Below are 27,682 nucleotides of genomic sequence, written 5' to 3'. Positions count from 1 at the left end.
GGTGACTCTTAGGCATAATAATTAGTAGGCTTAGCCTATCGTTTGTAAGAATAAGCTTCATAGGGGCGAGTCCAAACTCGAGGGCTCCGCCTATTGAATTGATTGGTGGAGACAAGCAGTGCCATCCTATTTATGTATCCAATTCACAACTCCACTGATCCACACAACAAATGAGGAGAGACAGCTTTCCCCATTTATCTTAACTCTACTGTTTTCTAGGGAGCAGTGCTGTGGAAGTTCTCACACAGCCCTGCAGCAGCCCAGGCCTCATGTTCACCTTTTACCTACTATAGAAGAAAATAATATGAGAGAATCCATTTGCTCTAAGTATATTTAAGTCTTTTGGCTTCAACAAAAAATATTCCATGTTTCTGAGAGAACACATAGCTAACACTGCCAAATCATGGACTCTGATTTTCTTGGGATGTTAGGAAAAAGAGTTCCCCGAAGACTGGAGGCAAGGAAATGTACTTCTCCTTTGCAAAAATGTAAACATGAAACCCACAAATTGTAGACTAAGGAATCATTATCAAGCCCAAGCATAATTCCATAGTGAATTATTATTAAGGGGGTTGTCTGTAAGCATCTAGAAAAGAAAGCATTGTGGGTTCCTATTTCAGTTTTCTAAAGCTGCCAGAATGCAATGTGCCAGAAATGGGTTGGCTTTTTCAAAGGGGACTTTCTAGGTTACAAAGTTACAGTTCTAAGACCATAAACATGTCCAAACTGAGGCATCAACAAGAGGATACCTTTGCTGAAGAAAGGCCAATGCCATCTGGGGTTTCTCTGTCACATGGAAAGTCACATGGTGACGTCTGCTGGTCCTTCTCTCCTGGGTTGGTTTGAAAATGGCTCTCTCAGCTCCTGTGGGTCTTTCTGGCTTCTCCTGGGGCATTTTCTTTCTCTAAACTCTCTTGGCTCTGAGCTGTCTCCAAAATGTCTCTCCCTTAAAAGACTCCAGCAAGCAGCTTAAGACCCACCTTAAATGGGCAGGGTCAGATCTCCATGGAAATAACCTAATCAAAAGGTCCCACCTTACAATAAGTCTGCTTCTACATGATTGGATTAAAAGAACATGGGCTTTTCTGGGGTACATGACAGATTCCAACCAGCATAGTTCCCTAAGAATAAATCATACCAGGCCAACCAAAATTCCTTTTTTGACAGGGTTACTGCACATGAATTTTAGTTGCCTGCTCAATAAGAGTCAATGTGGTAAAACTGCCAAGAAAGGTAAAATGAGCTCAGGGGGCATTAATTAAAGGGTAGTGTCCAGAACTGCTATGTTGAGCAGATCCTACCTGGGTTGTGTTTTTCATATCGGGCAGCGTCCTTTGGGAAACAGCACAGCAAAGCAGAGCGTTTGCCATAAAGGTGACCCAGATCAAGCACCCCGAGTCCCTACCCAGTATCTCAGCCTCTTCTCCAGGTTGCTTGTGTATTGTCTGTCCTTCTCATCCCCAAGCCCCAATCAGACGTGGGTGTGACTTTGGGGCAAGAAACTCTGTCACCAGAAGTGATTTTGAGAAGTTCTTATACTATGCATGAGTATCACCAGCACCTACCACACTACTGGGCACATAATTATGTAATTTATAATATTAAATGGTAATCTCAAGGCCAGGCCAGCTCTGGTCTAACTTCTTGGATTGGAACTGAGTCAGCTGTTCCCTGGTTGATCTACTTCTATCTACATAGTCCCAGTAAATTAAGGCTGACGTGGGTCTTCTCTCTTCTTGAGGACTCTTAAAGGGAGGGTCCTTTCTACTTTCTTCACCATTATTTTCATCAGTTCTGTTTGGTCTAGGATTCCCCACATCTGCCCTGCCACCACACACACACACACACACACACACACACACATCTACTAAAGAATGACCCCAACAGGGAGGCCTCACAAGGGTCACTGCTGATAAAAGAGGAGTTCTTAGGGTCCAGATATAGCCATTGACCAAATAGACTGCAGAGAGTGGACTGGCCAGAAGAAGCCTGGTTTTGACTGGTCACACCTGGAGCACTGGGTATGCCATCCATCAGCACAATCTCTCTTCTCCATTTGCTCATGTCTGAACTGAAAGCTAGAAATAATCACTCCTTATCATTCTTATTCATAAGACCATGGGACAGTAATTTTCATGAAGCTTTTTGAAGGCAGAGAAAAGAAAAACTAAATATTGACTGCATTAGGCAGTGTTTATAGGCTCCTGATTTCAAGTTGCCTCCCTCCAGTTGATTATATTTATCTCTCACTGAAACACCTCTCTAATCAGCTGGCTTTGTTCCACTCTGGAATTGCCTGATTACTGTTCCTGCTCTTGAGTATCCCTGTGGCGCCACGTGGCACATTGAAAGAGGATCCGTGCCAGCTACCACAAAATGGCTACTCTGCCCTCCGCTGGTCGCTTAACCTTCCAGTAAAATAATAATGTATGGCCCACCCATTTATGGCTTTGCTATGAGGATCAAAAAGAGAATGTATATGAATCCCCTGTAAACTCTAAACCACCAATCAGATGTTATAAGAATTGTTTCTCCCTAATGGTTTTGGGTCTGTTTTCCAGTTCTGAGATGAACATGTATGCATGTATGTATGTATATCATTCATTCGTTTGTGGAAGGACTTTTGTCATTCTACATCTACTTTTTGAGCACCTGCTATGTGACAGGCATTGCTCTAGGGGATGGGGAGTCAAAGGTAAAAATGGACCAGTCACTATTTTCACCAAAAAGTGATACAGACCACCCAGGAGGGCACCCAGATGGGAGGGTCTGGAACCAGAGAATCCTTCCTAAAATCTTTCCTAAAGCGGTGTCTTAGCTGAGTTCTGGAGGAGTTCATAGGAGTTAACCAGCATGTCTTGGTTTACTGGCTGCTAAAACAAATACCATACAATGGGTTGACTTAACTGGAATTTATTACCTAACAGTTTTGAGGCTAGGAGAAAGCCCAAGATTGAGGCATCAGCAAGGCAATACTTTCTCCCTGAAGGTGGTGGTGTTCTGGAGCTGGCTGCCAGTGATCCTTGGTCCTTGGCTTTTCCATCACATGGCAATGCACATGGTAGTATCTTCTCCTTTACCTTCTAGGTTCTATTGACTCCAGCTTCTACTCCTCCCTGGTGGCTGTATCCCTGTAGCTTTCCCTATATAATGCCTTCAGTAATAGGTTTAAGATGCTCACTGGAGATGACTCTGGCTCAGACCAACAAAAATTGATGAGCAAGTACAGCAAATACTCCTTGGAGAAGGGAATCTGGATTATCAGAAGAGCTTTGATGGAGCCCACTTTGGATTCCAGGCATAACTAAGAGCTAGGTAGAGACTGAGCAAGCTGGATGACTAGATCAGTTGGAAGAAGTTGAATCTGGCAGAATTATTACCAAAAACAATTTCCTTTTTCAAGTGGCTACTCAGCTAGCGCCATTTCCCAATCCAACTTGTGGTTATGTGTAGTCAGTGACTGAGTTCTGGAAAATGGAATTAGAACGTATTTTAAATATGTCACTTTGGAGCTGAGATTGTTAAAACTGCAAAGAAAAAAAAACCCTCCTGATTTACTCGGTCACACCTTAACTAAAAATAACATCTTCAAAATGTCCAATTACCACGGGTTCACACCCTTAGGAATGGATTAAGAACATGTTTTTTTCTGGGGTACATAATTCAACCTACCACACAGGGGAAGGAGGGAGGAGAGGATGAGTGTTCCTGGCTTGTGAGCCTAGAGATTAGTGTTTCTCAAAAGGGGTGCTATTGACATATTTTCTCTTTTTGCTATTGACATTTTGAGGAGATAAGTGTACTTTTATGGGACTTTCCCGCACATGGGAGCATGTTTAGCATCCCTGCTCCAGGAAAAACTGTCAGGCGTAACCCTTAGCCCCAACCCCGAAGTTATTAGGAGAGCCTAAAATGTGCCTTCATGCTTCTAAATGCACCTTCCCACCTCCTCAGGAAGGGCTGGGACCTTTCCCTGGTTGAGAACCACTGCAAAAGACAGGGTGGTTCGTCTTAGGAACTGGAATGTGGCTGGGAAGGCTAGAACGTGGAGAAAAGTAAGGAAGGCAGAGGCCAGATCACAAATCACCTCATAAGTCATCCTGAGTTTATATTCTAGTAGAAATTTCCTTGATCAGGGATAGATAGATTATATATAAAGGGTTTGTATAGAGCCTGGCACACAGTAAAGCTGGATCACTATCACCCAGGACCCTGATGACCTAGTTTAGTTAGCATATGTCCCTGTTCTTATGCATATGCATTGTCTATATACTTCGTGAGCGTACATTGTAGTTACATCTGTTGGATGCACAGTTAACTCTCTCGTGTCTTTTCAGCTGGAAGAAAACAGTGCAGAGGGGCAAGTTAGTAAGATGTGCAATGGCCTTAATCTGAAGGATCTCTGCCCTTGTGGCCCCAAAGTCTGCCTGAGCCCTTACACAACAGCCACCACCATCCCCACCTACTGCTGTACCAGGGAACACCAAGGGGCAGATGCTGCAGTCTGCTAATGCAGGCTTTGGTAGCTCAAGCCCCAACTTATAAATATCTGTGTTCATTGCTAATATATAGGCTCGAATGAGGCTGTGTTTTCCCATATTAAACAATGTTATGTGTGTGTTAGGTCCCTGGCTGAGCCCTCCAAACCTGTTTAACCTCTACAGTAGTTAAACTGCAGTGATGAGGGTGTTTTGAAACCAACCATCCTGTTTAATGCTGTTTCATTGAGAAGAGGAATTCCCAGTCCCCAGAAAATGGTTAGAAATGCAGGTGATCCCCACTTGTTCTACTTTCATGCTAGGCTCCCGCCACTACTCTTAATTCCCATGAGTCATCTCTTGCCTCAAAGCCTTTGCCTGTGCTGTGTTCCATGTCTGAAACATCCCCACTCTTCCCTGCCCTGCCATATGCCTCCTGTGCTCTCCTGGAGCATCCCTTTCCTCCACCACTCCACATTGCAGCTGCCAGTTTACAAATCCATCTCCTACACGAGCTTTTGACCCTCCTGAGACCTGAGAAGCTGTTAAATTCTTTTCTGTATCCACAATGGCTTTACTGGTGCCTGGCACACATTAAGTGTTTCTAGGAATGCATGACTGGATAAGTAAGTGAATCTTCTCTGAGTACGAGCCCAGCAACAAGACCAAGAATCTTCCTCACTTCCCCATCATGTTCTGAGAACACAGACCAGCTCCAGTTGTAAGTTTAAGGCTTTGGGTTGAGTGGGGAGAAGGAAGAGCAGGCAGGAAAGAGGATGCTGTCGGGAGGGGTCAGCATTTAATGAGTTTGGCTGCAGCAGGATGGCTCAGCAGCATGAGTGAGAAGAAGAGAGACCCCCATTGCCAGCCTCCTTCAGAGCACGTCCCATACCTTTGTGATGGTGTGTCTTAAGCAGAGGACATTTAAAATCAATGGCAGTAATTGATTTTAATTACCTGCCCCTAGTGTCAGGCGTTGATATTAATTAAATTGTAAACCTCTAAGGCAGAGTTGTTAACCTGGGCCTCAAAGATAGTGTACCACCTAGTACCATGTACTCAGTACACTACACTAGGTACACGATAGTGTACCATGTGCCAGAATTGGCGTGCCTCTGCACTTTTCCAGGGTCTGTCAATTTCATTGGATTCTCTGTGAACTGCCCCCCACCCTAAACATAATACTGCTCTGCAGAGCTGAATGCCTCTTGACAGGGCTTAAGGCAATGCCTGAAGGCACAGAAAGACTGATAAATATTAATGCAATCAAATATGCAGATGCACAGTCTCAATATTTAAATAAAAATTACTAGTATATATTTTTAAATTAGTACCCAGGAATGAACATCTCCGTGGCTCATTCTGATTGAGTTCCATTCTGATATATAAGGTTTTTTAAATTCTAAAGTATTATTTATAATGTGAAGATGTAATTGTTTTTATCTGGCTTCTTGCTGATCATTTTCATGCTAATAAGACATTTTTCAATAAGTTTAACGACTTGTTGGAAATTAAGGTTTGTGTGTATGTCAAATTTGTCAAGTTTCTCTTTTAACTGAAAAGAGGAATCAAAAAAAAAGTAGGACATAGTCACCCCCTGCATCTAATAAATGTACTGTATTAGTTGCTAAAGCTGCGGGAATGCAATAAACCAGAAATGGAATGGTTTTTTAAAAGGGAATTTAATAAGTTACAACATTATGGTTCTAAGGCGTGAAAATGTCCAAATTCAGGCACCAACAAGAGGTTACCTTCTCTCAAGAAATGCTGATGCCTTCTGGACCACCTTTATCAGCTGGGAAGGCATGTGGCTGGCATCTGCTGGTCTCTGTTCCCGACTACATTGCTTCCAGCTTCTGATGCTAATGGTTTCCTCTCTAAGCGTCCGTGGGCCTTCACTTAACTCCTCTGGGACACAACTCTGGGATCTGGCTTGCTTACCATCTCATGGGACGGCACATGGTGACATCTGCTGGCCTCTGCCCATGTCTGGGTGTCTGCTCTATCGGCACTCTAAACATCCCCAGACATCCGTGTCTCTGGCAGCTCTAAAACAACTGTTCTCCAGGCATATGCATCTGAGGTTTCTCCAAAACGTTTCCTCCTTTAAAGGACTCTAGTAAACATATCAAGACCCACCTTGAATGGGTGGGGTCACATCTCCAGCTAATCAAAAGGCCACACCCACAATTGGGTGTGTCACATCTCCATGGCAGTAATCCAGAGTTTCCACCCCACAGTACTGAATCAGGATTAAAAGAAATAATGGCTGTCCTCACAAGATTGGATCAGAAAAAGGGCATGGCTTTTCTGGGGGACATAACAGCTTCAAACCGACACATGTACCAGATAATTTTTCTCTTACCGTGTTAGAACCATGGAAAGCAGAGAAATGTCAATGCATTATTTGTCTTTGAGGAACTGTCTTATTGATACTTTGCTTTGTTAAGTTTAAGAGTGGGAAACGTGGCAGAGGCTTGTTCAACTGGGCTGCTTTGTTTTGTGTTTGTTTTTTAAACATTTTTTATTGTGAAATATCCCACATATACAAAAAGTTCCACCATGTCAGGTATTTTCTTCTAGTGGCTCTAAGACACTGGAGACTAAAAAGAAATATCAATATATAATGATTCAGTTGTCATACTCAGCTGTTAAATCCTATCTTCTCTGTTACCTCTCCTTCTCTCAACTGGACTGTTTTTACATTTTTCAAACTTACCTTTGTGTTTCAAGCTCCTTGAAACCGCTCAAGAAAAAAGATCACCTTTTCCCGGGACCAATGGAAGTGTGTGTGTATACGCTTACACTCGCACAAAACAGTCCTCTAAACGTGAACTTTTCGTAAAGGGGGTACTACCCAATTCAGGTAGCTTTTTTTCTAGATTCTCTAGGCATTGGGGCTCCGGGTTTTGCTATCGGCACGCCCTGTTCCTGATCTGTCCCGCCGGCGGTACCTGTGCTGGCTGCCGGGTGCGCTGGCCGCCTCTTCCTGCTGGCCCCGCAGCCCCACTCCGGCCATGCACCTCGGCAGCCCAGCACGCGAGCCTGCAAACAGCTGACTGCTGACTCAGAGAGGAAAGCGAGCCTCCCACGAATCTCATCGCAGCTCTCTGCTGCATCCCTATCCCATAATCCCTTGCTTGGTTTGCTGCAGTCTTTTCAACAGACGCTGAGTGAGAAAAAGATGTCCTGTAAGATAAAGATTGATTGGGTTGAATACTGAAGGGGGTCTCCCACTTGTTAATGACCCAGAAACATTCCTGAAGACTTTGCTGAGCCTTCTCTCCTTTCCTCCATTTTTCCTCTTCTCTTCTGTGCATGATTTGGCACATCACTACATAGAACAGAAGATATGCTGGGCTTCTGATGATGGCTGCACTGCATGGTACGGAATTTTAACCAGTGTCTTTGCATGCTGCTTCCAAACTTGGGGAATGTGCATTGTTCTCTTGGATTCCTGCGGAGCTGCAGGGAAGTGCTTGGGAGGATTTAATTCTTTGCATCGTTAATTCATCTGTTTAGTCTGCAGAGATGGGTAGGTCCTAAGTGTTCAGACTGCTTGCTATTATGCCAGGTGAATAACTAATTTTTCCTACTCTGTTTGTTCTGGCTCCTTCCTCCTCCACCTTCTTTCTCTGATGCTCTGAAACTATCAGATAGCGGGAGACTGGCTCCTGGTTTAAACAAAGGCACCAGATTAACAAGAATGGGGAGGGAAGAAGGGCGTGCAAGATTTTCTTAATAGGCTTCTAATGTAATCTGACTAGATTTTTATTTTCACTAGTATTTATTTTAGTAGCTATCTTGGCTTATTTTAAATGAAATAATTTTCTTTCCTTCGATATTTTTTCCTTCCTTCCTTCCTTTCCAACGCCCCCCCCCCCCACCCCCAATCTCCTTTGGACATGGGAATAGTGAAATATTTAATTTGATCCCTCGTCATCCTATGGTGGTGGAGAGTCTAGGAGAGCGTATGGTGCCACCCTTCCCCCACCCTGTCCTCTTTTAAAGTACCCTGGGGTTGAGTTCCCAGCTCCCAGTTACCATTGGAAACCCATTCATTCATAATGCATGACTCGACCATCTGAATTCTGAATGCCACTGATGACCAGCGGACGAACATGTAGCAGATGACTTTTTTTTTTTTTTTTTTTTACCTTGAAGTAGAAACAGATTTGGGTGGAGCTCAATGGTAGCGTTATACAGAAAAAAATAAATCCTTGGATTGGACCTTAGGTTTGCAGTGGATATGATTTTTGCATCCCAGAGCTTTTTCTACAAGTATGCCCCACCCTGTCATTATTCCATATATTTAGGGGACTGGGATGAGTAGGGGATTGGAGCACTAGTAGAGAAGCTATTTATTTGGAAACAGAAATTGAGTGTTAATAAATGGGTTTCTGAACCAAAAGATAACATGAGATTTCTGCCATAGGAAAAGATGGTTTCAGCGTCATTGCTTTAAGGAATAGATCTGGATTCAGATAAGGCATTTTAAAATTGTCAACTTATTCCTTTTGCTTGGATGGTGTTAACAGTTCTATTCCTCATGGAGAAATTGCTGGAGGTTAAAAAACTATGCATGTGAGGAAAGCTATATGTCCGCCCAGATTCTTAAAATGATTTCTTAAGTATTAGGATCTAGTTCAGCCTGTTAGGCACAAGAAACTATTCTCTTGTGCCTGTCATTATTTTCGAGCAGATGCTTTGGCAGCGCTGTTCTAAGCCACTGTAACGTTAAATAATGCACGCCCCTCCAAGGCACACAATGAGAAGTTTCATGTATGCTGTGGAATGAGAAAGCAGCTTTGTGGTGCCGACATGAGTAGTGGCCCTTCTTGAACCTCAAAGTATTCCTTTCATTTTCTCCTAGAAAAACAGAGGCAGTTTGCATTGGAAAGGCTAAAACGCGGCTGAATAGAAAAACATATTCTCTGTTAAAATGTGCTATTTGGAGAAATATGGATGCAGCATATATAATCTACAGATTTTAAAAACAGAGAATAAGATCTGTACACATTTTTCACCACTAATGGTATAATCCTGAGAAGACTTAAGTTTTTAGGAATTATATGATAATAAAAGTTTAGTGGATTTTGTTTATAAAGAGTAGAATTCTCGCCTGCCAAGCCAGAGACCCGGGTTTGATTCCCGGAGCCTGCCCATGCCAAAAAAAAAAAAAAGAAAAGAAAAAAGAGTACAACTACGCATTCTTTGTCTTACTAAGAAATGAAAATGTCCTTTATTTGGCTACCTTTAAGCATTGATTTCCCCAAACCTGACTTTCTTTTATTTTCCTTTAAGTAGGAAAGAATCCTAAATATGTAGGAATTAAAAAAAAATTAATTAAGTTTAATTAAGACTGCCTTGTATGTATTTTCATTATGTCTCTGATAAAACTGAGATTTGAACCAAATATTTGCATTATTGAAATGCACAGAAGAGAAATACTTTCAAACTTTAAAAAATGTACTGCCTAATAATAATTACTATTATAGTGTTTTCCATTAGAATGTGACTGAATCATTTCTAATTGTAGCATGATGGTCATTTGTACACACCTGTAATGCTTTTTTTTTTTTTAAACTCTGATGCCATCTGTGCCATTATTACTCATATAAGGGTTTTAGTATCACAGAACAATTTTTTCTATAATGGAGTTCCTATTTGAGTTCCCTGAATATTATTTTTGCGTCTGAATTTAACTGATCAGTTCTCTCCCTAGAATTTGGAGGTTTAGATTAGACCAGAAATGGAGAAAGAGACAAGTCCAGAGTAATTATTCAGATAGCATCATTGAAGGAAACATGGATTGCTGCTTTCTGTGTGCAGTCTTTCTAGGCCCTTCTACCTTACCCTCTTCCATTTTCATACTCTCAACAGCCTCCATTAAGTACGTTTTTTGTTATTTTTCTTGAAAACTGCATTTATTCTAAACAACAACAGATGTAAATAATGTGCTTCTTATACATGAGGGGCTGAAAGGGGTGTGCTGTTACCAAAGGCCTGCATTCATGAAATACTGATCTAGAATAAATTTTTCTTCCTCCTTCTTGCCAGCATCCCCAATGCCCAGAATTGGTACCCAGTGCTTACGGCCTTGCCTGCCCTCTGCTTTTCTAATGGTTTCAGAATATTCAGCCTCTTCGTGTAGCCCCTAAGGAAGACAAGCAGAGTTTTGGCAGGTTGATGGATGTGGGGAGAGGAGACCCGACTCATATTGACTGTCCCAGTGCACTATAAGGGGAATGTTAATTATCTTGACCACTTAGCACTGTCCGTCATACAGACCAGGCCTTCTGGAACTTAGAAACCCAAAGCCAAGCTTTAGAACTGACTGCAAGAGGTGAGGTCCTTTTATTTCATTATGCAGTGGCAAGCAGTTCTCTCTACTGAGAAAAGAGGTAGAGGAAATAGGCATAGCCACCATCAAGACACGTTGGGGACTTGGCCTAAAAGCCACCTTCCATATGGTAAAAAAAACAGCGTATCTAGGGAGGTTTTCGTATGTGTGACCCTGGCCATATATTTCTGATTGTGGAAATAAGATGGGGAGCCTTGGAGAGCTTGGACACATCTTGGCCTGGAGGTTGAAGGTGAATTGGATGGCGGCCTGAGGGCTCTCCCCTCCCCCAAACACACTGTCAGGAAAGATGTGGCACCTGGCCTTCTAATTGACAAAATGGCCTATTTGGGATAAGGCTTGATTTAACTGGAAATGGGTCATCCTGTTTTAATTTCACTTAAGATTGTACTCCTTTTTTCCAATTTATTCCTCAATAACAATGCAAATTTAACTGTAGGTGAATGACAGTGAGCTCATAATTTTATAAAATTAAAATACCTTTTTTCTTTAATCAGTGTTTTAATCTGTGCCTTGAGCTCTCAGTACCACTTGTCCTGGTAAGTAAAAGATAGCATATGGTGAGTTCTAGATGATTCTAAAGGTTTTTATAATGGATGGTGGTAATAGTAGCACAATATTAACTAATAACCACTAATTGTATACTTGAAAGTGGCTAAATTATTTAAAAAATATTTTTGTTGATATCTTCATATACCAAACAGTCTATTCAAAGTATATAATCAGTGGCTCACAATATCATCACATAGTTATGTATCATCATCATGATTATTCTTAGAACATTTGCATCACTCCAGAAAAGGAAATAAAAAGAAAAAAAAAAAGAGAAAGTGGTTAAATGTTATGTTGTATATGTTATCACAATAAAAATTTTAAAAATAAAAATGAGGAAGAGAGATTTCCTTGCTATACATGTACCAGAAGATTTTTAACTTCTTGGGGAGCTAATTTTAGCACATCTGCAGCCATTGTCATTGGCCCAAGACAATAAAAATTATAATCATAGTAATAAATAAATTCAACCAACTAGAGTGACAGCCAAGAGAAGCAATAACCCAAGAATGCCATAAGAGTCGACATTTAGGATGATGTATAATCAAATAAGCTGTCACCTACCCACAAATCATATGTTAGCCTTTTATTTTCCAGTGGAATCTGAACCTCTGCTTCCCGGCTACTGAACCCTAGACCAACTAGACAAGTTTCTGCCAGTTCACTCCCCCTCTTAGGAATGAATAGTGGTTTCAGCTTCACTTTTTCTCTTCCATCCTCTTTCCTGCTCTTCCTCCCTCTGGTGTCATCAGTAAAGAGTTTGGATAGTTTTCTGGTCCGAGTGGTATAATTTGGGGTGGAAAATGTGGTCTAAACCTTAGAATTGTGGACTCAGGCATTTTTCCCTCATTTCATCTCCTCCTCTCAAGTTCTTCTTTTCCACTTGGTGGTAATTTCCATCAGGATATAGGAGATTTGAGAAGTAAGGCAGGAAAAGAATACCAGAGATGATATGAGCTAAGAAATGCCGGGGTAGGGTAGTTGCTAGGCCCAGGAGTTCACTGTGATTGCTCCACAGCTTTTCCCACGGGGAGCTGTGTTCAATTGACAAGGGCTCGTTAATGAGGAATTGATGTGTGAACCTTCTTAGATTTTTTATTTTGATGAATGTGTGTCTTCAGTAGTTCTCAATTGCTTTTCCTGCATTTGTGAGTGTGTTAAAATATGTTACTAATATTCAGCCTCTATATGATGGCTTCTGTCAATAAGCATTAGAGTATCATGTGGGGAGGTCAGGAATATCTGATGTCAAGTGCAAACATCCACATGATGTTTTTTTATTTTTCAATATTTTTATTGACAAAACCACATATAAACGCAAACATTCCATACTTGGTGTACAAGCAGTGGGTCATAATATCATCACATAGTTGTATATTCATTAGCATGATCATTTCTTAGAACATTTGCATCACTCCACAAAAAGAAATAAAAAGAAAAAAACTTATACATACCATACCCCTTGCCCCTCCCTCTCATTGGCCAGTAGTATTTCCATCTACCCAGTATATTTTAACCTTTTACAGCCATGGTTTTTACCATGTGAGTCAAATGCTCCTCTTTTCTGCTACTGTGATTGAGTCCCCTCCCATGTTGTACTTCATTGCTTTAAGTTGTTTCAAAAAGCAGTGAGCGTCTATTATTTTCCCTTGTTTTGTCCTCGGTACTGTGACTTCTGCCGTGAATGATCAGACAGAAATCCTTGCTTTCATGAACCTTACATTCTAGATGTGGGAGACAGAAAGACAATATGCAAAGATGTGGGAGACAGAAAGACAATATGCAAAATAAACAAAATATATACTATTAAAAAAAAAAAAGGTGAGGGCGGGCCGCGGTGGCTCAGCGGGCAAGAGTGCTTGCCTGCTATGCCGGAGGACCCCGGTTCGATTCCCGGCCCCAGCCCATGTAAGAAACAAACAAACAAACAAAATATAATAAAACAAGAAAATGTTTAAAGATGTCTCCCTTTCTTCCTCCCTTCCTTCCTTCCATCCTTCCTTCCTTCTCTCTGTCTTTCCTTCCCTTCCTCCCTCTCTCTTTAAAAAAAAAAAAAAAAAAAAAAAAAAGGTGACCAGTCCTGTGGAAAAAACGATAGCCAGGACAGGGGATAGGAAATGCCAGGCAGTTGGGGGAGGTTGCAGTTTTAAACAGAAGGGTCAGGCTGAGGCCCAATGGAGAAGGTGACATTGAGCAAAGAGCTGGAGGAGGGGAGTCAGCTCCTTTGGAGGCGATATATCTGTTTGTTTTCCACTGACTTGGATCCCCTGCTAGCCTCCTCACATAAAAGCTCTTAGCGCTGGTTTATGTCAATACGAAACCAATACTGGCTATTAATGTATTTTTAAATGGCTTCTTCCTGCCTTCACTTCCCTAGCATTTCCTCTCTATTGGCCTTTTGTCAATGTTTCTGGTGTTATCAGGGCAAAGTCTACCCCAGGTGTGTTTTTCGTATGTCCCTTAAGAAATTAGTTTTTTGGGGGTTTTTTTGGCATGGGTAGGCACTGGGAATCGAACCTGGGTCTCCGGCATGGCAGGCGAGAACTCTACCTGCTGAGCCACCGTGGCCTGCCCCCTTAAGAAATTAGTTTTGCTGCTTCTCCATCTCCAGTAGAAGAGGAGTTCTATATTCTCATCTCCTTTATTATCATGCACTCATTTCTGCCAGTCGTATGAATAAGAAGACTCTCTGGCACTTCTGTAACCAAGATGAGGAATGGAGGCCAAACACTCTGATTAAAAGCTGTTGTACTTTTTATGTACATTCCTCGTGCCATATTCGTGCTGACGGAAGGGTTCCTGCAGTGCTTATTAGCACATTCTGTGCCTTGGTTCCTTCTAAGCACATTATTCCTTTAGGGAAAGTCCAATTGTCTTCCTGTTGTAGGTGTTGAGTTATTATAATCAGTGGATGATTTGTATCCTGGCAAAACCTTGATTTAGGGATCTTTGGGGGTTGGAAATCTTTTGTGTTGATTCTGGGAGTTCTAAAAATCCAGATATCTTCAGGAGGCCACTTGTGACACATGTGTGGTATTGTATTGCTTTGAAATTAATGTTAAGGAATAAACTTAATTAAGAATGTAGTAGAATACTCACAAACGCTTGCTCTCACCTACTACAATAATTATAAAATTAGAATGAAATGCTTATTTTCAGCTCCAGAGCATAAAATGTCATCTCAGAAAATTTCGTTTGGCCATCATATGTCATTTGATTAAAACAAATGTCTTTTCCTCATTATAAATCCAGAGGTCCAAGGTTAAAAAAGAGAATAAAAAATCCAGTATGATGTTTTCTCTCTGCTTTTCTCAATTCCCAAACTGAATCAGGTTATTTCAAAGGGTAATATAAAAAATTTTTTAAAAAGCTATTAGAAAATTTAACTGATTTTAATTGATAAGTTCAATGTCATTTTTGTAAGTCACAGATGTGCACAGACACACACTCAGTAGCCTATTAAACTTGCTTGGGATGACATGTCATTGATGTATCAGGTAGGGCAGAAAACCTGCAATGTGAGCTTTTTGGCTCACTGATTTTACTAGATGACCTTGGGCAAGTCATTTAAACTCTCAGCTTTGGTGTCCTTATCTTCAAGACAGACAGAACCAATCCTTCATTATTCTGAGATCATAGGGATATGACTAAAGAAAAGCAGTGGTTGTGCCAATATTTTGAGCTCCTGAGACATGACCCACATTTAATGCAATCAATGAATATCATTCTCTGCTCAAGTTCTTTAGGGAGATTATTGAAAGTTAGACATATCTGCTGCTGATTAGATCCGTCATGCCGAAATGGTTTTATTTGTGCAATGAGTGCTGTAGGAACCTCACACTCTGTATAGCAGACACTTTCACAAGGCTCTACTTATTAGTCACACTCTTCAATTAATTTATCTAGAAGATACAGAGTTGAAAAATGGGGATATTGTGAACTGTAACTATACTAAAAAAATGAATAAATAGCAGAATTTCCTAAATAAAAATGGGCAATTTTAAAAAATTTGATTTGATGGGCATAAAAAGAATACGAATTTATATTTGGAGAACAGTGTTTCCTTTAAAAACTGAGGAACTGTTGATTCCAACAATACAGTGTAATTTCCTAGCCTCAAACAAAGGTCCTGGGGCAAGTTAAGGTGTCCTATGTAAATCAAGCCCTCCATGGTGCAGCCTTCTTAAAAGACAAGTTCAAAGGCCCTGTGGTGGTCTAGGGAGTGAAAAGGCCATGATACGCCCCGAACTTGCACTCTGGCAAATTTCTTAACTCAGCCTTGGTTTATTTTTCTATAAAATGAGAATATGACCTCCCACCTTCCATTGAGGGTTCACTTTTTTTTTTTGTAGAGTATATTTTCATTGAGAATTGGATCACTATTATGGAATAAATTTTAGTTCAGCATTGTTTTCCCCTTTGGCATAGAAGCTGGAAATTCCTTAAAGGTAGTCAATGGAGCTATACTTCACATCGCGACTTTTCCTTCTCTCATGTGCTGGCAGACCTTCCATCTGTCCACTTCCCTGTGGCTCCCTTCTAATTTTCCTTTTCTGGCAAATTTAGATCCCTCGCATTTTGAAACTTCCCTGAATTGATTCACTTCACCAGATCCCTCACATTTGCACATATGAGTATCAACAGGCATTTCTTAAAATTATAGGAACTATCTTTATCCTTGCCCCAGGGCGAATCCATTTTAGCAACAAATCTACCAACTTCCATTCTAAAGAAAATGCTCTGAGTCACATGCAAAGTTTTGCATTGAAAATTCTAATTATTGCCACCCTGCGCATTGGCAACAATCATTGGGAAAATGTATTTGATTTTAATAAGAATGTAAAGGGTAAATGTTATTCAAATATAGCCCTGGTTGAAGGCATGGACAGACTTAGCTATTTATCCCCTCAGCTGCAATCGCTTTAAAACCCAACAAACCTATCTCTTGGTACAATACACCTTCTAATTTGTTATTGTTTGCACAGCACACACAGTTTTATTGATTAACAAAATCAAACAACAGACTACCCTCTACAGAGATAAGCTTTGGCCATGGTCAGTTAGAAGTCACCAGGGTGGAATCACCAGCATTCAGTTCACAGTGCCTATCATGAATGAGCCAGCGACTGATCTGTATTTACTGATTATTATATATATTTCCATTTTGTGTTTTCTGTCTGACAGCAGCAGCGTGCAGGGTCAAAGACAGCTGGACCTCCATGTCAGTGGTCTAGGATGGCCAGTGAAGGCACCAACATCCCAAGTCCTGTGGTACGCCAGATTGACAAGCAGTTTCTGATTTGCAGTATATGCCTGGAACGGTACAAGAATCCCAAGGTTCTCCCCTGCCTGCACACTTTCTGCGAAAGGTAAGCCTCCTGGTGCTTGGAGAAGGGGGTTTCCCAGCCCAACCTCCCACGGCTTACCTCACGCTTCCTTCCCAGAATTCTACACTTACCTCCGAGAGACAATGAACCTTTTGTGCTTCGGATAGACGCCTAGAGTCATAATCATGAGTTGTCAATTATTTACTTTATTTCAAACAATTTCAGTGGAAGAAAGCAATCTTAACTTCTGATTCATTTCCACAAGACAGGGAGTATTAAATACTCACGATTTAAAAAAGATGATTTTCCCTTTGTTCTTTGAAATAGTTTTGCCAAGCACAGTTCCCTCACAGAGGGTCTTTGGTGAGGTCCAGTTAAAAATCGATTTCCTTCCTAGAATGAGCATCAAGGGATTGAGAAAAACCCCAGCATGAGCTGAGACTCAGCATCAGGGGATTGAGAAAACCTTCTCGACCAACAGGGGAAGGTGAAATGAGACAAAATAAAGTGTCAATGGCTGAGAGATTCCAAACAGAGTTGAGAGGTTATCCTGGAGGTTATTCTTATGCATTAAGTAGATATCATCTTGTTATCCAAGATGTAATGGAGAGGCTGGAGGGAACTGCCTGAAAATGTAGAGCTGTGTTCCAGTAGCCATGTTTCTTAAAAATGATTGAATAATGATATAGCTTTCACAATGTGACTGTGTGATTGTGAAAACCTTGTGTCTGTTGCTTCTTTTATCTACCTTGTCAACAGATGAGTAGAACATATGGAATAAAAATAAATAATAGGGGGAACAAATGTTAAAATAAATGTAGTTTCAAATGCTAGTGATCAGTGAAAGGGAAGGGAAGGGGTATGGTATGTATAAATTTTTTTTTCTATTTTCGTTTTATTTCTTTTTCTGAATAGATGTAAATGTTCCAAGAAATGATCATGATGATTATGCAACTATGTGATGATATTGTGAATTACTGATTATATATGTAGAACGGAATGATCAAAAATGTTTGCATTTATTTGATGGTTTTTTTTGTATTTAAAAAATAAAATAAAAATAAAAAATAATAGTACAATATAATTAAAAAAATTGATTTCCTCCTGAAAAAAATAAGTCATGTACAACATCTGCTTATATGAGGTGTTAGTTAAAAAGGCAGAGTTTCTATTCCATTTCAGAGGACAGGTTTTGATTCATAATCAACCTATTAATGGTACATTTGAATGTGACATTTTAGATAAAGGATTATAAATTAATGGACTGCATTTTGCTATATGTGAAAACACACTTGCTTATTTATCCTTTCTAAATCGTTTGTTACAGCTGGTTACTCAGTTATCAAAAACACCTTTGCCCCATTGTTTAATTACCATATAAACGATTAAGCACAAAAGTTTGTCAGTAATAACATAAATTGATCTGTGGCCTAATTTAGGTATTAACCTAGTAAGGTTATATATTTTTCTTAAAAACAAATATAGTGATTGTGTCTTACAGCATTTTGCTAAATACATTTTCTATTGTTATTTAATATACAAAATTAAAATGCTTTACTTCTTATTGTAGGACAGCAAATTGGTATTTCCAGTGACTTCAAATCAATGCTAATTGCACTTACCATCCAATTCAACGTGTACTTATCTGATTGAACATTCTTTGCATTGAGAGTTGATTTACTTTGGAAGATTTCAGTTGTAAAACAACCTCATACTTGGTGGTGGTGACGGAGGGAGAGAGAAGAAAAATTTATTACTGGTAGTCGTGGACTTCTGTTGCTTCATTTTCTTTGTTGTGGGTTGTCGTAGGAGTATTTCTTGGCTGTAGGTTTTTGTTTGTATTAGTGGCGGTGTATCGGGCACCACCAATATTTTTTACTTTTCACTTAATATTTTTGCTTAAGTTCTTTGTAAGTCATGTTCCAAAATGGAGGATGACTTTTCCCCCCTCGCTCAGTGGGTGTAGCTAACACATGAGTGCCAGCTAATTATTCATGTGTCCCAGGGCACACGTGGAAAGATCATCAGTTGGTCTGCAGCGGTTGGCATAGCCTGTCACTCTTTATATACAATGAGAAGCATTCAGTCTGAACTCAGCAGAGCTGCTTCACTTCCCAGTGTTCAGGGCTCAGTCAATTTCTGGCTCCCATGTCTCTGAAAGATGGGAATCAACGCTCCTGGGCTGCCCTGGGTCTGCAGCCTGCCCTCTCTGTTAGGTCTAGCCCAACTTCTCTGCTTCCCATCCACTAGTTGGGGAGATTTGCAGGATCCTGCCACTGCAAGTCTCTGTGGAATTCTATGTATTAAAAGTTGTTTTAGCAGCATGTGTGTTGAAGTTACTTTTGAAGGTGCTGGCGACTTTCCCTAAAATTTTCTTTACATACAGACAAAATTTCACAGTTTGCCTCACTGTTAGGAGAGTGAGCTCTAAGACCTCTTACCTCTAACTCCTGCTGAATGCACTTACCGGCTGCTGGGTGAACCTCTTCTCACAGTCACTCTTAACCCCAAATCTTCTAAACACCATCAGTGGGGCCTGGAAGGAGAGCAAAACCAGCACAGTCCCAAGCCTAACGTCGCTTACAGCATCGTGGACGAGCCGGTCATTAGCCATGGAAGTCCTCAGATCAATGTGAAATAAAAACATTTGCAAGTGCTACATACCTGAAGTACATGGGAAACCATACAACTGGGAAATTTGCTCAAATAGGGAATACCACCCTCTAGAAGTTGTGAATGCCTGGAAACCCCAAGGATGCATAAAAAATTAACCAAGCAAAGTGGAGTGGGCAGGAGAAAGAATTTCAGATATGTGCGAAGGCACTGAAGTGAAAAGGACCATGGCACGTTGAAAAAATTAAAATAAACCCAATGTGGCTGGCAATCAGTGAATAGAGAGAGGAAACAGAAAATATGTAGGTGCTAGATCATGTAGGTACACAAGCCATATTACCATTTATGGATTCTTGTCTTAAAGAGCTGTGGAAGCCATGCAAGGGTTTTCGTTTAGGTGGGAGTGGAGGGAGATTTAAATGGTTAGTTTGGAGCTTTAAGAAAGTCACTGGTCACAACATGGATAAAGAGGTACAAGGGTGGATGAGAGTATAAGGCTATTCCTACCTCCAAGAAAGGAAGATGAAGAGAACTGGAGAGGTTGGAAAGATATTTAGGAATCTATAGGCTTTGGTGTGAAGGGCTGGATATGGGAGATGAAAGAGAGTAAGAGGAAGAATGAATGACCATTTCAAGATAGACTTCTAGTTTCTTGTTTGCTTGGATGAAGGGATGGAGGTGCCATTCACTGAAATAGGGAACATTGGAGAAGGACACAGTTTAGGGGAAAGATCTTTTTTTTAATTTTTTATGGTTTTGACTTTGAACATGTTGAGTTTCAGGGCCTGTGAGACATCCAAGAAGAGATGGTATACAGTTGGTGACAGATCTGGGGTCCAGAGATGATACCTGTGGGAAGACATGTAAATGTATGAGTGTTCTGCATCTAGCCATGTGCTTAGATTTAATATCCCAGGGAGAGAAGAGGGCCTACCATGGAAACTTGGCTATAGAATATATAGAGCAGACAAAAGAAGAATCAGGTGAGTGTGGTATCATGGAGCCAAGGGAAGATAAAAGTTTCCAAGGAAAAATTGGAGAGAGAGAGTGGTCAAGCTTGGTGAATGCTGCTGAGAAGTCTAGTAAGATAGAATTGAAAAATGTCTATTAGTTTTCAGTATCATCAATCAGCTTAGCAAAAGCTGTTTCACTTCTGGTATTGATTCAGCACCACTGACATATCTTTGTGATATAAGGAAAATCAATTAACCTTTTGATGTCCATTTCCTTCATCTGCAAAATAACGAGAATGGGTAAATGACTGCATTACAAATTCTGTTTGGCAAAGCAGTTGGGAAATGTTCTATAGTGTCGTTGTTTAGAGCTTAGATTCTGGTGTCAAACTGCCTGGGTTTGAATTCCTGCTCTGCCCCTGACCAGCTGAGTTACCTTGGACAAGAAATTCAAAGAAATTTCTTCAGTATGTCTAAAGGGGATAATAATAGTACCTACTTCGTAGGGTAATTGGAAGTACTTTGAATTTAGAGTGCATTATCATGTTAGTCATGATTAGTGACACATTTCTTTAAATAAGTGAATTAAACTGATTCCTGTGGGAGAGCATCAAGGAGAAGAGATCATTTTGGTATGACTTGGTTTCCCATCTCTGCTTCTGCCAGAACAGCTGCACTTGGATGTGTTTTTCATATCTAAAATCTGCTTATGATTTTATACATGAAAAGAGTTGCAATACTTACAAAAAAAGTTTGATACATTTCTTCCAAGTGTAAACGTCTGCAGATTTGTGAGTCCAATACTAAGAATTCAGGATCCACAGTTCTTAAACTTGAATGTAATAGGAATCTCCTGGGGAGCTGATTCAATAGGCATGGGGTGGGGCCTAAGATTCTGCATTTCTCCCAGGTGAGACTGATGCTACTTGTCCTTGGACCAAACGCTTTGTGCAGCAAAGCTCTGGAGAACATTACAGAAGCCCATGCATTCATTATTCTTTTTTCTTGAGCGTCATCATTTACCTGATCAGTTTACAGGGCCAATGTGAGCCCAAGTTATCTCTTGACTTCTGAAAGGGAGTTCCTGCAGAGAGGTCCACGTAATCACACGAATAGGGCCGGTACCTTCCAGAAGTGTGGCTGTGTTCCAGGAACCCTGCCCTGCTGACCATCCTCCTGCCTCTGCCTCTGCCACAGGTGCCTGCAGAACTACATTCCTGCTCACAGTTTAACCCTCTCCTGCCCCGTGTGCCGCCAGACCTCCATCCTGCCCGAGAAAGGGGTGGCCGCGCTCCAGAACAACTTCTTCATCACAAACCTGATGGATGTGCTGCAGCGAACGCCAGGCAGCAACGTTGAGGAGTCTTCCATCTTGGAGACCGTCACCGCGGTGGCTGCAGGAAAGCCTCTTTCTTGCCCCAACCACGATGGGAATGTAAGTGGAGCACATTGCAGGGACTGCTGGGAGCATGGTAGCTTTGGCTTTGGGTGGGCTTTGGGTGGGCTTTGGGCACATCAGTTTATACATTAAAACTGAAGTCCACCTGGAAAATGAATTACTAGAAAAAAGAAAAAAAATGTTACCAACCCTCAGTCTTCATTTTTGTTTTTTCTTTTTTTTTGCTCACTTTCACTAGCCAAAGTTTTGTTTAAATAATGAAATTAATCTTCATTGTGTTTACTTAGCACATATTGTTGGTATCCCCAGGAGAACAAACCAGAAGCTGTTTGCAAGCTGTGCATACTTTGACCCACATAAACATCTGTGCAATAAATTATGGATAAAGATTTAATAATGGATAAGTTCTGCAAATTGAGAATGATTATTAAAATTATCTCTATTTTTCTTGTGAGGGAATTTCTTTTCCTGCTACTTTTAGGCCCTATTCCTTAATAGTAGGATTTTAAAATATGTGAATCCCTTATAATAAAGATTATGAATTCTCCAAACATATTTTCTGCTACTTGCAAGCACAACAACTCTTCTAAGGTAGACTTGTGCAAACCATCAAATAACTGATTCGTAATAGCCATGTAACCCAAAGAAGGCAGCTTTATGGAATGGCTCCGAGCACTGGCTTTGAAGTTGGATTGCCTGATTCAGATTTCTGCTCTCAAACTTACTCACTGTATTAGTTTTGGCAAGTTTATTAAGCTCTCTGTATCTCATTTCCTCATGTGTAAAAAGAAGGTAATCATAGTACTTACCATATAGGATTATTGGGAAGATTAAATGTTTAATTCACCTAAAGCATACAATAAGCTCTCAGTAAGTGTTTGTTGCTAAATTAATATTTTATGTCTAATCAATGTCTTTATTTACTTTTTTCTTTATGTTTTGACCATTCCAAATGTGTTTGAAACTGCTGATAATAAAAGGCCGAGTATAACAAGCAAGCAAGAGGTGGTTAAAGTAAAATATTTATTATCAGACTACTTACTGTTCATGTACCTCGGCTCATACCATTCTGTCTGCCCACTAGCAGCAGCCCCATTGGCCCCTCTAGAACTTGCTGCATTGCTTCCCATCTCCAAACCTTGCTGGTCTCGGTTTTTCTGCCTAGGATATACTTTGCGCCCTCTGTATGTGGCTAGCTCATTATCATCCTTCATGTTTCAGCTAAAATTTCTCCTCTACAGAGCAGTCTTCTCTACCTGCACTCTCTGATGAGGCCGCCTACTGTTCCCAGTTACCTTCTGTGCCGCTTTGAATCTGTTCTGTACCCCAGAAAAGCCATGTTCTTTAATCCTCATTCAGTATTGCTGGGTAGGACCTTTTTGATTGTTCCCATGGAGATGTGACCCACCCAACTGATTAGACAGTTTCCATGGAGATGTGTCTCCACCCACTCAAGGTGGGGTTGCTTACTGGAGCCCTTTAAGAAGGAACCATTTTGGAAAAAGCTAGAGCACCCACACAGCCTGAGACCTTTGGAGATGTCGAAGGAAAACACCCCTGGGGGAGTTTCATGAAACAAGAAGCTGGGAGATAAAGCTGGCAGACTTTCCCATGTGCCCTTCGAGCTGAGAGAGAGACCCTGAACTTCATCAGCCTTTCCTGAGTGAAGGTAACCTCTTGTTGGTGCCTTAATTTGGACATTTTCATAGCCTTGCCTTAATTTGGACATTCTCACGGCCTTAGAACTGTAAACGTGCAACTTAATAAATTCCCCCTTCTTAAAAGCCATTCCGTTTCAGGTATATCGCATTCCAGCAGCTTTCAAACGAGAACACCTTCTATCACATCACCTTCTTTAACTCCTCCGTAGCACTCACCTTGGTCTCCTGCCATCATCTATGCCTTTGTATACTTATTGATCTTCTGCCTTTTTCTTTAGAATGTGAGCTCCTGGAGGACAGAGACCATTGTCTACCATGATATCCCCAATACCCAGCAGCGTATCTTATATGTGACAGTCAGTTGATACATGTTTGCTGAACAAATGTGCCATACTATAATATTCTTCGTTTCTTAAACACTGCTCTGCAAAGTAGGTGTTAGTTACCTTCATGTACAGGTGAAGAAATTGTTTTAAGTTACAAAGCTAGTTGATATGTCATACAAACTAGACCAGGAAAAGATAGCATCTCGAGCTTCCTGGAAGCCAACTTGTGAGACACCATGGATTACATATCTTTGTTTAATTGAAAGCATACTTGGCTGTCAATAAGTATAACGTTTTCCATGTATTATACTCCAAGGAAGAGTTACCATGCAAGTGTAAAATTATTTCTGGATAAAGGCAGTAGATTCTCTGCCTAATGTGCTCATATAACCAATTCCTGAGACAACAGGGTTTCAAAGAGAAAAAGAGTTTATTGTTAGGCGTGAAGCAGGAGATCACATGGCCTATTGACTCAAAAACCTATCTCCCTGAACTGCAATAATTCTGATAGTTTTATAGCATCCAAAGATGGGCAGGCAACATGACAAGCAGACTCACAGCCTTCCCCTTCTCTACATGGGACATGACTCCCAGAGGTGTGGACCTTCCTGGCAACGTGGGACAGAAATCCTAGAATGAGCTGGGATTCAGCATAAAGGGATTGAGAAAACCTTCTCGACCAAAAGGGGGAAGAGTGAAATGAGACCAAAAATGTCAATGGCTGAGAGATTCCAAAGAGTCAATAGGTTATCCTGGAGGTTATTCTTACACATTATATAGATATCACCTTTTTAGTTAAGGGGGAATGGAGAGGCTGGAGGGAACTGCATGAAAACATAGAGCTGTGTTCCAGTAGCCATGTTTCTTGAATATGATTGTATAATGATACAGCTTTCACAATGTGACTGTACGATTGTGAAAACCTTGTGTCTGATGCTCCTTTTATCTACCTTATCGACAGACAAGTAAAACATATGAATTAAAAATAAATAAATAATAGGGGGAACAAATGTTAAAATAAATTTAGTAGATTGAAATGCTAATGATCAATGAAAGGAAGGAGGGGTAAGACGTATGATATGTATGAATTTTCTGTTTTCTTTTTATTTCTTTTTCTGAATTGATGCAGAAAGAAATGATGCTGAAGAAATGATCATGATGATGAATATAAAAAAATAAAACTGGAAAAAAAATATGAGCAGGGTACTGAGCACAATGGCTTCATTAGATAATAATTAGAGGTGATCAAATTATTGAGCATGTGTAGATTAATTACATGCTTAGTCACAGAACGTGTGTAAGAAAATGGCTGCCTTAATATGATGATGGACATGATTTTTAGCATTATAATGAGGTATAGGTCACGTATAGGTTTAAGTCTAAGCCACTGTGCTTGTCAAGAGGGCCCATTTTAGTTAAATCCAGATTTGGTTATCAAGTTAACTTTGGAACTGGGATGGGTTAGTTCTGGGCTGACCCGAGGTCCTTCATTAATAAATGTTAGGGTCTGTCTTTAGTGATCATAAGTTTCTAAAGAGAAAAAACAGATAAAATGGGTACAAGTAAAGGTCAGTCATGAGGTTTTTACAATCACAAGGCACAAGATAAAGGCTATACAGTCGTTATGAAAGATCAAGGCAGATGGATGACAGTTTAATGATTTCAGGTATTTCCCTCTGTCTACTCTAAAATGACAGAAAGTAAAAAGGAATATCTATATAATGATTCAGTAATCATAATCATTACTAAACTCATAAGTGATGGTTACAAAAGAACTTTAAATGGTGCCTTTAAAAGTAATTAGAGTATTCTTTTGACAACCATTTCTCCCACTAGCTATTTTTTTTTAATATTTTCATTGAGAAATCTTCATACACATACAGTCTAATCATATTATACAATCAGGGGCTCACAATATCATCACATAGTTGTATATTCATCACCATGATCATTTTTAGGACATCTGCATCACTCCAGGCAAAGAAATAAAAAGAAAAAACTCAAACATCCCATACTCCTTATCCTTCCCTCTCTTTGACCACTGTTGTTTCTATCTATCCAATTGTTCTAGTTTGCTAGCTGCCGGAATGCAATATACCAAAAACGGAATGGCTTTTAAAAAGGGGAATTTAATAAGTTGCTAGTTTACAGTTCTAAGACAGAGAAAATGTCCCAATTAAAACAATTCTATAGACATGCCCAATTTAAGGCATCCGGGGAACGATACCTTGGTTCAAGAAGGCCAATGACGTTCAACGTTTCTCTCTCAGCTGGAAGGACATGTGGCAAACATGGCGGTGTCTGCTGGGTTCCGCGTGGCTCTACCAAAAAGGACTCTCTCCAAAATGTTTCCTCTTTTAAAGGATTCCAGCAAGCAACCCCACCTTCAGTGGGTGGCCCCTCATGGAAATCATCTAATCAAAAGTTATCACCCACAATTGGGTGGGTCACATCTTCATGGAAACAATCAAAATGCTCCCAACCAGCAATATTGAATGAGGATCAAAGGGCATGGCTTTTCTGTGGTCCACCACAGATTCAGACTGGCACATCAATTAAAAAAAAATTTTTCTTCTCACATTAGCTCTCAATTGAATGCTCAGGCTATAATAGTGAATGCTAGTACCTGGAAGGCATTTCTTACAGAAACTAGAGTGCCCTGAAAATGTAATCCGGGCATGTACCTCTGGAGATCTCACTTGATGATGGACATAAAATTTTGAAAGCATTAGGAGATTTACTGTAGATACTTATCTAAATTTAGTATAAGAAGAGGCTCTCATACAGAATGAGAAATAATGATAATTAAAAAGATAACATAAATACGTAAATGTAGAAGAGTCATGGAATTAAGAAAATGGCTTGTAGCTGAATGTGGCTAGTGTATGGATTCAGCGGAAGAGCACATGGTGACACAGGTGGGCTTGAGAATGCAGGAGATAAACCTGAAAACATAGATGGACAGGGACTGAGATGAGCCGTGAATATCATTAACAAAATGCTTGACCTTAATTTCATAAGCAGTGGGAAGCATGAAAACCTTTTAAACAGGAGATGACTATTTTGATGGCATTATGGAGCAGTGGAGTATAGTAGAAAATGGCAGTAGGAGCATCAATTCTGAGTTTTTTTGAGTTGTTCAAAAGAGAAATGACAGGGATGAAACTAAAATAGTATCAGTGGGTCTAGAGACCAGATGGTGAATTTCAGTGGAGAGAATACCCTTTTACTTGATTATTTGTTTCCCACAAAGAAAAAGGTATGTGCTAAAACCTCTCAGGGTAAGCTACTAAGGCTGTAAGAATTGAGCAATTAAAATTGATCATATACTAGGTCACAAAGGAATAAAGACTATGTTTTCCCATGTGTAGGCCACTGTCTTACGCTACTATACAATTAAATTACATAATACATGCTTATAGAAGAAACCCAAGGGTTATTTTTTTAAAAGACTCAGTTATTTAGTCAAAGAAGAAAAACAATAGCGTAATTACACTACAAAATATTAAGAGCAGAAATCTTATCACATGTACAGGTAAAATTAAATCTGTACTCCAGCGAAAATGTGAGCATTTTCATTTATTTAAAAACTCACACAGCTAGGAAATCAACAACCACAAAAATAAACACATAGAGCACAAAAGAAAGATGAACTCAAAAAATTTTAAAATAATAAAACAAATGAACTGATGAATGAATCCAAAAACTGAATCTTTAAAAAATAATCTGACATCTGACGAAACAAAAAGGGAAACTAAATGACTCAAATTAGAATGGATAAAGAGGTATCAGTGCTGATATAATGGAGATTTAAAAGGATTTAAAAAGGAGTAAATCAATTCTATGGGCCAATATATTAATATATATCAATATATATGAAATATATATATTAAAAATTTGAATAAATGAATGATCTAGTAAATTTTATATGATCGAGAAAAGCAAGAAAACATGAGTAAACCAATAATCTTGAAAGAAAGTGATGAAAGTTAATTTAATACTGAATTCC

The 27,682-nt window shown here is 40.0% G+C and overlaps 1 protein-coding gene across 7 annotated transcripts in view; it reads left to right on the top strand.

The window, feature by feature from the left end:
- The window catches only part of TRIM2 (tripartite motif containing 2), a 214,828-nt gene that overhangs the window by 140,425 nt on the left and 46,721 nt on the right, over positions 1–27,682 (top strand). For 4 of the 7 annotated variants that reach the window (XM_077139764.1, XM_077139763.1, XM_077139758.1 and 1 more), the window contains exons 2-3: positions 16,582–16,763; positions 21,485–21,722. In XM_077139764.1, coding sequence (XP_076995879.1) covers positions 16,630–16,763; positions 21,485–21,722 — 372 coding nt within the window. In that variant the 5' untranslated portion in view covers positions 16,582–16,629. Of the gene's footprint in view, positions 1–16,578; positions 16,764–21,484; positions 21,723–27,682 lie in introns of all 7 variants that reach the window. The other 3 variants (XM_077139759.1, XM_077139757.1, XM_077139761.1) reach the window with 1 other exon arrangement.

Source organism: Tamandua tetradactyla, chromosome 22 (genome assembly GCF_023851605.1).
Source record: "Tamandua tetradactyla isolate mTamTet1 chromosome 22, mTamTet1.pri, whole genome shotgun sequence".
NCBI classification, from domain to species: domain Eukaryota; kingdom Metazoa; phylum Chordata; class Mammalia; order Pilosa; family Myrmecophagidae; genus Tamandua; species Tamandua tetradactyla.
This window is presented reverse-complemented; position numbering and strand designations above follow the sequence as displayed.